General features: G+C 38.6%; 1 protein-coding gene across 1 annotated transcript; it reads right to left on the reverse strand.

Annotated features, from left to right (window-relative positions):
• On the reverse strand, nt 1-1,713 carry LOC129777745 (DNA-directed RNA polymerase III subunit RPC3). The gene is made up of 2 exons (XM_055784209.1): nt 1,459-1,713; nt 1-1,400 (listed from the first exon to the last, which is right to left on the reverse strand). Exons 1-2 carry the CDS (start codon nt 1,603-1,605, stop codon nt 24-26), a joined length of 1,524 nt encoding a protein of 507 aa, XP_055640184.1. The 5' UTR covers nt 1,606-1,713; the 3' UTR covers nt 1-23.
• Nucleotides 1,714-14,071: the final 12,358 nt, after the last annotated feature.

Raw genomic sequence — 14,071 nt, forward strand, 5'->3', positions numbered from 1 at the left:
TTTAAACTTTTTAAAAAATAGATTTATTTCTTCTGATATTGTTGAAATAATTTTAGAAGAAAAATAGTCTCATCAATTCCAATCTCCGCGCTATACAAGCTTTTCACTCGTATTTTCACTTTGTGCAGTATCTCTTTTTCCGGGGGTGTTAACGTTTCCTGTATTTCAGCAATGTAATCCTCTGATTCCCCGCGGTCCTTCATCGCTTCCACAATACTATCCAGCCGTTGACTTTTCTCAATAAGCCGCTTGTTAACGGTTTTATCGTGTGTTGATCGTGTGATAGAATTATACAATGATTTGTAGCATATTTCAAGCAGCATCGCAACAATTTGTGTTTGGTTAACATAAAACAAGAAAAATGACTTTGGCGCTCCAGCATTTCCACCTCCCAGTTTGCGGAAAGGTTGAATTTGAAGATAATTTTCCTGCATCAGTTTGTAAGTCAACTGTTTTGCTTCTTTTGCCGGAACCATCGCTTCCTTTTGTATATCTTCCTGTTCAACATACTTCTTCATCCTGATTACTCGAAAAATGCGAGCTGCTTTCGATCCATATTTTTCTGTTATTACATTTTCGATGCAGCTCCAAGTAAGCTGTTCGAATATTCTTTTCATGTTAAGTGTGTACTGACCGCCTCCCATATCACCAAACTTGCTCAGAAACCCAATCGATTCGATCACAGCAATGTATTGGTCTAAATATTTGATCAGCTCTGAATTATTGGATTTCTTCTCGCAAATTTGTTTCAACTCAACCATAGGAATGGGATTCGATACCGTTTCCCACGGCTTAGTCCTAGTGTACATTAATTGCAACAAATAGGTCAAACTTTCGCCAGCGTTTTCATCGACCAATCGTTCCACTGCACTCATCATAATTGTATCGCGAAAATCCAGATGGAACTTCTCTAAATTCACCAACCAATAAATTCCCTCATCGGGTGCCTTATTGATCTTATTTTCCTGTAAATCTAACAGCTTCTTAAGATCGAGTTCAGGCATCTGGAAGAGATTTTGTTCTTCATAGTCGAGTATCATTAGTTCGGCGCTCTGTTCGACAGGCTTCGGCGAAGGTGCTCTTATGAAGTAGTTTTTTGTCACCAAGTCATTAAACTTTTCCCGCAGTTTAGTGATAGTGCCTTTGTCTTTCTCATCGGAAGCTGCGGTTGCTTTTAATATGATATACGATGCAGTTTGATATCCTGCCCGAAGCAATTCTTCTGTTAATATTGCAGATTCAGGACCATATTTAGTTTGAATTAAGTGTACATAGCGAGGGTATCTCAGTACCATCAATATTTTCTCATAATCCAAAATATATTCAGTGCCTGTTAGAGCCTTATTAGGTTGATAACGCACTAATCCAAATTTGAGTAATATAGCAAGAGCTTTGCAGACCTGAAATACAAAATATAAACAATTTAATCTCTGAAACAAAAACACAACCGAAACACACCTCTGATTTTGTTAGCTGTGTACTGTTGACAATCATTGTGAGAGTTTTCGCTACTGCAGTGAATAAATCATCAGCAACAGTTCGAACTACATCGCCGAAATGCTGCTGTATGATACATGAACACAATTTGCCAAGTTGAATGGACATTCCGAATATAGTTGACTAAATACTGAGGTAAGAGCACAACATTATCCATCACTTATAGAAGAACCATTCGCTCGCGTTGCAATTACTACCGGTATTCATTGACGTTAAGTGAACGGATATGTCAAAATTGTTATTCAGCCATTGCCTACACGCAGAAGAAATTTTAGTACTACTTCTGAAAATCTCGGAAAAAATAATTGATTAAGGTAGTTTTATGTTTAGCAATTCTCAAGTTTTCAATGAAAAATTTGATATGGATGCAATTTCATTTAATCGGATCTCTGCACGGGTTGAAAAACTTCGTTGCTTCGGGTTGATCCGTGAACAACTGTGTATTTTATACGAATTAATTTATTGAAGCTCGATGTTTATTTACATCACGTTTACTGACGAACTTTCAATATGAACGTTAACGTGAACAAAAACATTTTATTCACCACTTTCTTTTGAGTTTGTTCGCAATGTAGTTCGCCGTGAAATGATCGTACTATTCCACCACCTATTCATGTTCACGTTCACGGATACTCTAAACCAGGCTTAAAGGCCGGTTTAAGTGCGATTCACATACAACATAAGTGCGATTCACATACAACATACACGTCACGTTCACGTCCCGTCACGTCACGACACGTCAATGATTCTACCATGCAATTCTCATGAAAACATTCACATACACCAGCAACGTAACGACCCGTCAGCATACGTTCAACGAAAACGACCGGCAGGGTTTGTAGAAAAGAATAATTGACGGAGACGGACGGCTCGTTTGGTTTTTGTCTGGGCTTTGTGTCTCGGCTTTTGTTTTGATTTGGTTATACAGTAATTTACATCAACATCGACATTAAGCTAATTGAACAGATCTGTGATGCAACACGTTTAATTAGACATTTTTACCTCTAGTTGGACATTTTTGTAAACATTGAGTTCGGGGCCCAAATTATGGCCCCACATTGAAAGTCGCCACCAGTCGCAAATGTCCAATTACTGGTCAAAACCGACTTCAATGCGACACTGAGTGGTGCCTCAGCATATCGCTTTATAAGTAACTTACTGTACTTTTTATGCGAACATATCTCTTAGCTCCAAATTTCGGAGTGAAAATTATTCGCGACTAGTTGAAAGAATTATTCTATTTATTATTATTATTGCATAAGTGTCGGACTACGGGGTTTAAGCATATAAATAATTGAATTCAATGATTCTCATTGAATTTTTCAAAATTTAGAACTAATTCTAGGCATGCTGATTTGAAAGAGGGCATTGCAATTTAAAATTGTTGTAGATGGCGACACCATGAATAAAAATAAATAAATCATTCGTTTGGCATTTGACGTGACGCTGCTGGTGGAAGCATTGACTGCATGTGTGAATTGGTGGAGACGTTGACGGAACGTAGACGTTCTTCTCCGTAACGTGCTATGTGAATCGCACAATACACGTCACGTTCACGTCCCGTCACGTCACGATACGTCAATGATTCTACCATGCAATTCTCATGAAAACATTCACATACACCAGCAACGTAACGACCCGTCAGCATACGTTCAACGAAAACGACCGGCAGGGTTTGTAGAAAAGAATAATTGCGGAGACGGACGGCTCGTTTGGTTTTTGTCTGGGCTTTGTGTCTCGGCTTTAGTTTTGATTTGGTTGTACAGTAATTTACATCTACATCGACATTAGACTAATTGAACAGATCTGTGATGCAACACGTTTATTTATACATTTTTACCTCTAGTTGGACATTTTTGTAAACATTGAGTTCGAGACCCAAATTATGGCCCCACATTGAAAGTCGCCACCAGTCGCAAATGTCCAATTACTGGTCAAAACCGACTCCAATGCGACACTGAGTGGTGCCTCAGCATATCGCTTTATAAGCAACTTACTGTACTTTTCATGCCAACATATCTCTTAGCTCCAAATTTCGGAGTGAAAATCATTCGCGACTAGTTGAAAGAATTATTCTATTTATTATTATTGTTGCATGAGGGTCGGACTACGGGGTTTAAGCATTTAAATAATTGAATTCAATGATTCTCATTGAATTTTTCAAAATTTAGAACTGATTCTAGGCATGCTGATTTGAAAGAGGACATTGCAATTTAAAATTGTTGTAGGTGGCGACACCATGAATAAAATTAAATAAATCATTCGTTTGGCATTTGACGGGACGGTGCTGGTGGAAGCATTGACTGCATGTGTGAATTGGTGGAGACGTTGACGGAACGTAGACGTTCTTCTCCGTAACGTGCTATGTGAATCGCACATTAGAGTTCCCGTGAACGTGAACTTGAACAGGTGGTGAAATAGGACAATCATTTCACGGTGAACTACATTGCGAACAAACAACTCAAAAAATAGTGGTGAATAGAATGATTTTGTTCACGTTCATATCCTTTTACAGTTCACGGTGAAATAATTTTCAGAATGCCTTGGGACATTCGAACGTGAACATGAACGTGGAAATAGTTTGACGTCTATATTCACCACTGTTTTCACGTTCACGTTCACCGAAGTCGGTGAACTATGGTGAGTTAATCAACATCTCGATTCCACGGTGGAAATTCAGAACTGTTGTGAAATATTGAATTAATTCATTTTTATCAATATGAATTGTGAATGCGGACAAACACTTTTTGTTAATAATTCATCAGTCCATATATGAAACGCGAGGAAAACATCTTGAAACGATAGGAAGAAACATTTTCTAGTTGAAAAACATGTTTAAACATAATGTATATCAGGGGGTCTCCGTAGCCACATTGGTTGCGCGTTCGCTTAGTAAGCGATCGATCGTGAGTTCAAAACTCAGGGCCCTCATTGACCATCTTTGTGTTGTTACAGAATAGCTACGTCCACGCAACAATCATCAGCGATGGAGATCGATCCACGGTCGAAATAAGATCGATTCATCCATACAACTGCTCTGCTCTGCAAGACACATCGGGCTGCTGTTCTATTAATAACTCAACAATGATCAATCAACTGTCTCCGCTGTCCGGTGTTCTAACTGGATAATGGAAGAACAGAAAGAATACTCTTACGCCTAAATGGCTACTGTGTGAATGTACCATATGTAATGGTATAGAAGAAATACTGGCGAATGGCAACTGTGTAATGTGCTAATTATAGATATGATAACCATGTGACAAGTACACGATTAAAATTCGGCTCTGTTACAGCTAAAATGCTAATGAGCCTTAAATAAATAAATGGGATAAAAAACAGGAAGTGGGTTATATCTATGGTATAACCGCAAGGGTGACGTAGGACTATCGTTGATTTAGAGTTCATTTGTTTGAAGTTGAATCTGAATTCATTCTGAATGAATGAATATTTGGGGGACTTCGAAAACGAGAGCGTTACGTTGGAGGCACAAGGTTTTATGTATCCAATATTGGATACGGAAATATCCTACTGATGGGGAAGAATAATTTTCAGAAGCTTTCCTGTTAATTGCGATTGATTGAAAAATCACAAAACCAAATGTATTTGATTGCAGTGTTATATGGATAGAAAACATTAGAATAAACTATTTCGCATCAATGTATTTTTCAATTCCCAGGGGAACTGGCAGAGTATTTTTCAGCCACGATTAATTCTTTTCAGAGTTTCCTCGATACTAGAAGCCCACCAGTGGTTAATACTAACTCGATAGCCACCTGTTAGTAGCATTTGATTGAAAAATATTTGGTCGCAGTGTTACATGGATAGAAAACATTAAAATAAACTCTTTCACATGAATGTATTTTCGATTCCCAGGGGAACTGGCAGATTATTTTTCAGCAATGATTAGTTCTTTCCAGCCCTCCAGTGGTTATTGCTAACTCGATAACCACCTGTTAATAGCACTTGATTGAAAAATATTTGGTCGCTGTGTTATATGGTTAGAAAACATTAAAATAAACTCTTTCGCATGAATGTATTTTTCAATTCCCAGGGAACTGGCAGATTATTTTTCAGCAACGATTAGATCTTTCCGAAATTTTCTCGATGCTGAATGGCGTCCAAACGAAAATATTCCTTTCAGTTTGGTCTGTAAAAAATTTTTTTGAACTCTTATCCATCAAATGCTAAGCTAATAGCACGCTCTCCTCGGATACGATGGGCCAGCTGGATGTCCTTGGGCATAATGTGACGCGCTTTGCGTGGATAGCACACAAATTGTTATTTTCGAATAGGCCTCCTGCAGCATCATAACCGCGGAACTTTGGAAGCGCAAATCGGTTTTGAAGTCCTGAGCAATTCCACGAATCAAATGCTGCAAAGGTAGATTGCGGATCAGCAATTCGGTCGACTTCTGATAGCGACGAATTTCACGCAAAGTTCCCGGTCGATAGTGATGTGGTCACACTCCCCGCGGCTGGTGCACTTATCCGAGCTGCTTTCGTGGTGCCTTACCACCGAAAGACTAACGAGTTGTGTGCTTGGTCCCACACAAATGAGTCCTCACGGTGCGAGAGTAGAGTAAGAAATGAACGAAAGCACTTTTTTTTCACTTAAATTCTTTTTATTTCTTAATTTGGTTTACATTATAATATAATACTACATTTCAAGTGATCAACCTAGGGTTCTACATCTTTAAATTGCAATGTCAAGTTCTGTGAAGATTTTCATCATACACATTATCCGTTTGTTTCATATTCCTATTGTAAAATCATGCCTAAACTTTTCTAGTTTTTTTTTATACCTAAATCTAACTTATAAGATACCCTCCCCAAATTATTTACATTGTCCCAACTTAAACTACTTATCTAACTGGAAATAAATATATCTACCCTAATCCCAAAGCCGTTACCTTGAAAGGTAACGACTAGAAAGTCAGGTAGCATATTTAATCATACAGATTTTGTATTATTCCGTGTATTGAGAGAGCGCAACTCTGTTCAAATTTCATACAATTACTATTGATAATTTCATCCAAGGTTTTAATCCCGGCCAGCTGATGTATCTCCGAATTTCGCGTTCTGGGTGGAGAGTTTAGAATCATACGAAGAATTTTGTTTTGTTTGCGTTGGAGTTTTAATTTGTGTGTTGGAGCACAGCACTCCCAAACGGGCATCGCATATGCGATAACTGGAAATATTATTTGTTTGTATACTGCAAGTTTATTCGTTAGAGATAATCGAGAGTATCTGTTGATCAGACCCAGATACACTACTTCTGAAGACCATTCAATGCTATTGCCATTAAGACTGACTGTCATATTTTGAGGAGGAACAAGCTTTGGAGTGTTCTTGTGGGGAAACAATATGACTTGTGTCTTTGCTGCATTTATGCATATTTTCCAATTATTGAAATATCCAGACAAAGAGTCTAACCCTCTTTGAAGTTTAGATCTTAGTTCTGTGATACTTCTGCCCTTGTAAATGATGGCAGTGTCATCTGCAAATAGTGACAGTTTCCCATCAGATGGAAGTGCGGGAATATCTGAAGTGTAGATATTGAAAAGAATTGGTCCCAAGATGGATCCTTGAGGAACACCTGCATTCACAATGAATTTCTCTGATGAAATATTGTTTATAGAAGCATTGAACGCTCTATCAGAAAGATAATTTTTGATAATTTTTATCAAGTATGTAGGAAAACCAAAGTTCTGAAGCTTGTAAATGAGACCATTATGCCAAACATTATCAAATGCTTTTTCAACATCAAGAAGTGCCATGGCAGATGATTTTGAAACTGACTTGTTTCGTCTGATTATATTGTATACTCTACGAAGCTGGTGAATTGTAGAGTGACCTTTTCGGAATCCAAACTGCTCATCCAAAAATATATTGTGCTCATCTGCAAAAGCAAGAATGCGCGTTAATATAATTTTTTCGAATACTTTCGAAAATGCTGGGAGAAGGCTAATTGGTCGATAGCTCTTTGAAGAAGAAGGATCTTTTCCGGGTTTTAGTATCGGGATCACTTTTGCCAACTTCCAACTCGAGGGGAAGTAGCCAAGTGATAGACATCTGTTGAAGACAGAAGTCATAATTTCATATAAGTTGTTACTAAGATGTTTCAACTCAATGTTAAATATACTGTCGAAGCCGGGGGCCTTCATATTCTTCAACGAGGGTATAACCGAGATAACCTCTGCAGTCGAGATGGTTTCATTCTCTTGAGGTACAGAATGGATATTGTCAATAGCCCTTACAGTATCATTCGCCGAAGCTTCAAATGGACTTGTAATGTTCTTGCCAAGATTGTGTGAACTAGCGAAATAATTGCCAATTGCATTAGCCTGTTCGGCAGGTGTTATCAATCGTTCTGAATTGTTAGGTTGAAGAAGAGGAGGAATAGGATTAGACTTGGTCTTGAGAATTTTAGCGAGTTATTCGGAAGTTTACTAATATCTTTTGCGATTTTTTTGTTACGAAGATCAATCATTCTGGCCTGGATAACCTTGGTTGAACGAAAGCAAAGGAAGCGTCATTTTATAAACCATAAAAGTATAAAATGTAAACCCCACCCTTATTATATACGTAGCTTACTCTGAGAGAGAAACGAATAACATCGAAGTAAGTATATAGTAAGCTTATATAATAAAGAGGGTGGGGTATACATTCTAGACTTATATGGCTTATAATAAGATGCTTCCTTTGCTTTCGTTCATTTCTTACTCTACTCTCGCACCGTGAGGACTCGTTTGTGTGGGACCAAGCACACAGCTCGTTAGTCACCGAATGACTAAGGTAAGGAACCACGAAAGCAGCTCGGATAAGTGCACCAACCGCGGGGAGTGTGACCACATCGCTATCGACCGGGAACTTTGCGTGAAATTCGTCGCTATCAGAAGTCGACCGAATTGCTGATCCGCAATCTACCTTTGCAGCATTTGATTCGTGGAATTGCTCAGGACTTCAAAACCGACTTGCGTTCAGCGGTTATGACACTGTAGGAGGCCTATTCGAAGATACCAATTTGTGTGCTATCCATGCAAAACGCGTCACATCATGCCCAAGGACATCCATCTGGCCCATCGTATCCGTGGAGAGCGTGCTATATTAGCTTAACATATAATCAACGGCTCTTTTCAGGGCTCCAAATTTGATGGAAAAGAGTTCAGAAAAGTTTTTTGCAGGCCGAACTGAAATGAGCATTTAGCGAAAATCGTGTTGTCAATGATAATTCGATACCGATAGGAGCCATGGATATGGATTTAATAATGAAGAATATGAAATACATGACATTATGTAGTGAATATTTCCCCATACCGAAGAAATCACTTTGATGAAACTGCATTATAAAATTATTTGTGTACGAATGCCGCAATCGATAGTCGACTCTAATTTGCGCTGGGTTATTTCCTCGGAGGACTCGATTCCTCATTTGAGCAATAATAATCTCTTTCTGGCAAAACGAAGTGGTATGAATCACATTATTCGAAAGATAAAATGAAGATGTTTTCTGCCAATTTTCTTCAACCTCCAAACATCTCTTTCTCCCGTTTGTCGTTTTTGCGTTCGCTAATCCTTTCGCACAACACACATTTCTCATTTGAGAAATTGTTGAGTAAACATCGTTTGCCAGTGCGCGTAGAGCGGGAATTCCTCAAGATTCATTGCACCTCTAATAAATTGCCGAAAGACGTGGTCTTACTTTGATTGCACTTGATTGAAAAATCCAAAACGAAATGTATTTGGTCGCAGCATTATATGAGTAGGAAGCAAATAATTACTCGAAAATTACATGATTTTGGCGATGTGAAAATTTTTCCGTTTTTCATGTTATGCATCCAATATTTGATACGAAAATTATCTACTGATGGGGAAAAATAATAGAAGCTTTCCTGTCAATTGCGATTGATTGAAAAATCACAAAACCAAATGTATTTGGTTGCAGTGTTGTATGGATAGAAAACATTAAAATAAACTCTTTCGCATGAATGTATTTTTCAATTCCTAGGGGAACTGGTAGATTATTTTTCAGCAACGATGATAGCAACGAGAGTTCCGCGCGTGTATGTGTGTGTGTGACGGCTGCTCCGATATTTCAAGCGGAACCGTGGCATCACTCTCCTCCTGATGGATTCCCTTCTGGCCTAAGGTGTACAAACAGGCTCTTGGTAACACCGTTCATCAGCGCTTTCATGATAAACAAAGTTAGCTTCATCACAAAAGCGACAACATGCTCCAGTCGCTGTTCAATTATAACTGAGTGGGTTTACGAGCGCCGCTCGCTTATATATCGATTGGTGATTTCAATAGCCTGTTTTGAAAGCAATTTTAAGGCTATTGAAACAAGTTTTTGGATGAAAAAGTAACAAGTATATAACGCGTAGACACTTTATCTTTCGAATGAAGTGTTTATCATACCATTTCGTTCAGTTGTTTAGGAGCTATTAACGCTCAAAATCTCGGTCTCCGGCGTAACGCTTCCGTTTTCGAAACTTTAGTTTTACACCCCGGTATAGAAATGAAAGACGTAGTCCTACGCCAAAAAATAATGTATATTGATAAAAGTGGATTAATTCAATATTTCACAACGATTCTGAATTTCCACAGTGGAATCGAGATGTTGGTGAACTCACCATAGTTCACCGACTTCGGTGAAGGTGAACGTGAAAACAGTGGTGAATATAGACGTCAAAATATTTCCCCGTTCATGTTCCCGTTCGAATGTCCCAAGGCATTCTGAAAATTATTTCACCGTGAACTTTAAAAGGATATGTTTAGAAATTTTCAAGCTTTCAATGAAAATTTTGATATGGATGCAATTTCATTCAATCGGATCACTGCGCGGGTTGAAAAAACTTCGTTGCTTCGAGTTGATTCGTGAACAACTGTATATTTTATCCGAATAACTTTATTGAAGATCGGTGTTTATTTACTTCAAGTTTACTGCCGAACTTGTAACATGAACGTGAACGTGAACAAAATCATTCTATTCACCACGATTTTTTGAGTTGTTTGATCGCAATGTAGTTCAACGTGAAATGATCGTACTATTTCACCACCTGTTCATGTTCACGATCACGGGAACTCTAAACCAGGCTTAAGGTAGGTTTAGAGTTCCCGTGAACGTGAATGCGGACAAACACTTTTTGTTAATAATTCATCAGTCCATATATGAAACGCGAGGAAAACATCTTGAAACGATAGGAAGAAACATTTTCTAGTTGAAAAACATGTTTAAACACAATTCATATTGATAAAAGTGGAATAATTCAATATTTCACAACGATTCTGAATTTCCACCGTGGAATCGAGATGTTGGTGAACTCACCATAGTTCACCGACTTCGGTGAACGTGAACGTAAAAACAGTGGTGAATATAGACGTCAAAATATTTCCCCGTTCATGTTCACGTTCGTAAGTCCCAAGGCATTCTGAAAATTATTTCACCGTGAACTCAAAAGGATATGTTTAGCAATTCTCAAGTTTTCAATGAAAATTTTGATATGGATGCAATTTCATTCAATCGGATCTTTCCGCGGGTTGAAAAACTTCGTTGCTTCGGGTTGATTCGTGAACACCTGTATATTTTATCCGAATTACTTTATTGAAGATCGATATTTATTTACTTCACGTTTACTGCCGAACTTTTAATATGAACGTGAACGTGAACAAAATCATTCTATTGACCACGATTTTTTTAGTTGTTTGTTCGCAATGTAGTTCACCGTGAAATGATCGTATTATTCCACCACCTGTTCAAGTTCACGTTCACGGGAACTCTAAACCAGGCTTTAGATCAAATCAAGGCGGCGGTATAAGAAGGTGAAAAATTATGTCAGAACTACTGTTCAGCCATTACACGCAGCCGGGTGACGTCTTTAGAGAACCCCCATTGAACTGACAGGAGCCAACATATCGGGTATCCCACTGACATTTTCCCCTGGTTTTCATATGAATTGGGTATCCCACTGACAGTTCTGCTTGAGATTTTGCTAACGATCCTAGCATCAATCATAGCACCCGGCTGATTACACGAGTTCGGATTGACAGCAACCAATAGTCAAACTGATTGCAGAGAAGAGAAGTGGAACTTGAGAGAAAAAAGTGGCAACGATTTGTGGCAAGAAAATGTAAACCGTGAAAAAATTGACAGATAGTTTACGCTCTAAAAATTGAACATAATGTTAAGATGTCTCTAAAAGGGTGATAGACATCATACATAAGGTGGGAGGTTCGTATATAATGTTATTAATGTTAGCATCATCATGATAACTGAAATTGAATAAAATATACATATAGACGCAAAAACGCTTTGGATAGATATTATAATGCATTTTTATCGGTTTATGTATAATGCATTATCAAAATAAATCCATATGTATTGTAATCATAACTTGCTGTGCTATTCATAACAACATTTATGATCGTATTCCACCAATGATGACAAATGTGTAATTTACGAATGAAACTTCGCCATAGAAACTGAACATTGAATAAAAAAAATTAAAATGTGGAAAGAGCATCTATAATCTAAGGAATCGAAATTCCCTAGATGCTTGCTATGAAGGCAAGACTTTTCGCTCGTCCTCTCTCGAGCGCTTCGTGATTAATCTAGGGAACTTATTACCCTAGATGTCGGCAATTGAGGCCTAAGAATCACGGGAGTCAAATCTTTCCTAAGCCAGGGAACCTATTTCCCTGGACTTGTTTTTTGTCTCTTACGGGCTAAGCCCCTTCCAAAGTTCCCGTAATCACGAATACGTTTCAGAATCAGACGGCTCCAGATTGGTCCGTCCGAGTGAAACTCGTAACTACTTTCGGATGGGAAAATTGGGAATGTTTTTATACCTTTAATTTTGAGCTCCTTCCTTGTTAGGAGCTCTGGCCTTGGATGCGTGGCGCCTAGTTGCCAACGCTGGTGAATGTTTTCGGATTTAAGGTATCACCAATCTAGCCTTTTTTGAGTTCCTTCCCTGTTAGGAACTCTGATCACGATTACCGCCGGGCGCTCGTCTCGTTGGTTGGAATGATCTCACGTATTTAAGGTTTTACTAACTTTATTTTAACAACTTATAAAGACTTTACAAAACAAACTGTATAATTGAATTTTAACTTGAAATCGAACTTTTCGATTTGAACTTAAATTTTGAACTTGATTTGGCTTCTTAACATGAATTTGAACTTTTCGTGTGAATTTGTGAATTGAACCTTGTCTGAACTGAACTGAACTGAACTGCCTAGGCCAGAATCCCGAGTATATATACCCAAGAATTCATTCCTAGGCGTTAAGACTATAAAGGAGAGAAGAGATCTCTCTTTCCTTCTCAGACAACCGAGCCCATATCGATTGTCTGCCTGCTATTTCCCTACATGTAATTACTAACCGCTTATCTCTGCGGACCTATAGCTATTCCCTCTGTCGCTCTCGCTAGAGGGGTACAATTTAGAAAGTTTATTACTCATCGCCGGCTTAGAATGTAATTTTTGTTTATAGCCCTTCGTATATTCGATAATGGGCGAGGCCAGGCTTATTACCAGCAATAATCATCCTTCGCCTGGTGCCTTGTTGTCTTTGTGTATTCCAGGCGCTTTATCTGTCTATGCTGCCTGCTCACGGTCCCAAATGAACACGTGATTTCCTATCTTGTATGCCTGCGCTACACTATGAGTAATACGATCTATTCAGAGGATCGTGCGGGTCACAAATTTGTTTATTTATTTGTCCTTACTTTCTGGTGCGTCATGCACCGCTTGTCTGAAGCTATACAAAAGGAAAAGAAAAATAAGAAAGGGATGAATCACATGGCCGTATCTGGCATTGGTGATTCATTGGACTATAAATTTTCTATGCGCTCGTTTGCACTTCAATAACATTATTTTGTTTATTGGCCGGCCTTGCTATCTAAATTGGGTCCGTAACATTCCGGCCCTGATAAATCTACTTGTTCGATTTATAAAATTCCTGAACGGACCCTATGCTACCTGTGTTACTTATATCTCTATTTGTTTACATGTTTTCGGAGCATCATTTATTTTACATTCATCCTTATATTCTAACAGAGTTTGAAATCACTTTAGTTTCTTCTTTTCTTCAATTCTTCGACACGTCGCCTGATTGTCTCTTCAATGTCGGGTCGATGCTACTTTGACTGCTGGTCGTTTGAGGATCCCCTTAGTGGTTTGTATCTTCACTTGGCGAACTTGACCATCTTTCGCCACAAACGTTTCGATGATTCTTCCTTTGAGCCATTTTCCTGGTGGTGCGTCGTCGTCCGTAATTAAGACGATGTCGTTGACTTTGATCGGTTCTACTTTCTGCGTATTCTTATTACGCTTTAACAGAGTTGGTAAGTACTCCTTCTTCCATCGGTTCCAAAACAACTTGGAATAATGTTGAATGCGTCTCCATTGCGCTGTGTCATACTGACTGGTCGTTGGTGCATACGGTGGGGCATACTCTCCTGCTCTTCCTATTAACGCGTGGAATGGCGTCAAGACAGGTGAATATGACGCCCCATCTCTTCTCGAGCGATCTCTTTACCGCTACTTCGAAAGGTCCGAAGTAATCTACTCCG

Source organism: Toxorhynchites rutilus, chromosome 1 (assembly GCF_029784135.1).
Source record: "Toxorhynchites rutilus septentrionalis strain SRP chromosome 1, ASM2978413v1, whole genome shotgun sequence".
NCBI classification, from domain to species: domain Eukaryota; kingdom Metazoa; phylum Arthropoda; class Insecta; order Diptera; family Culicidae; genus Toxorhynchites; species Toxorhynchites rutilus.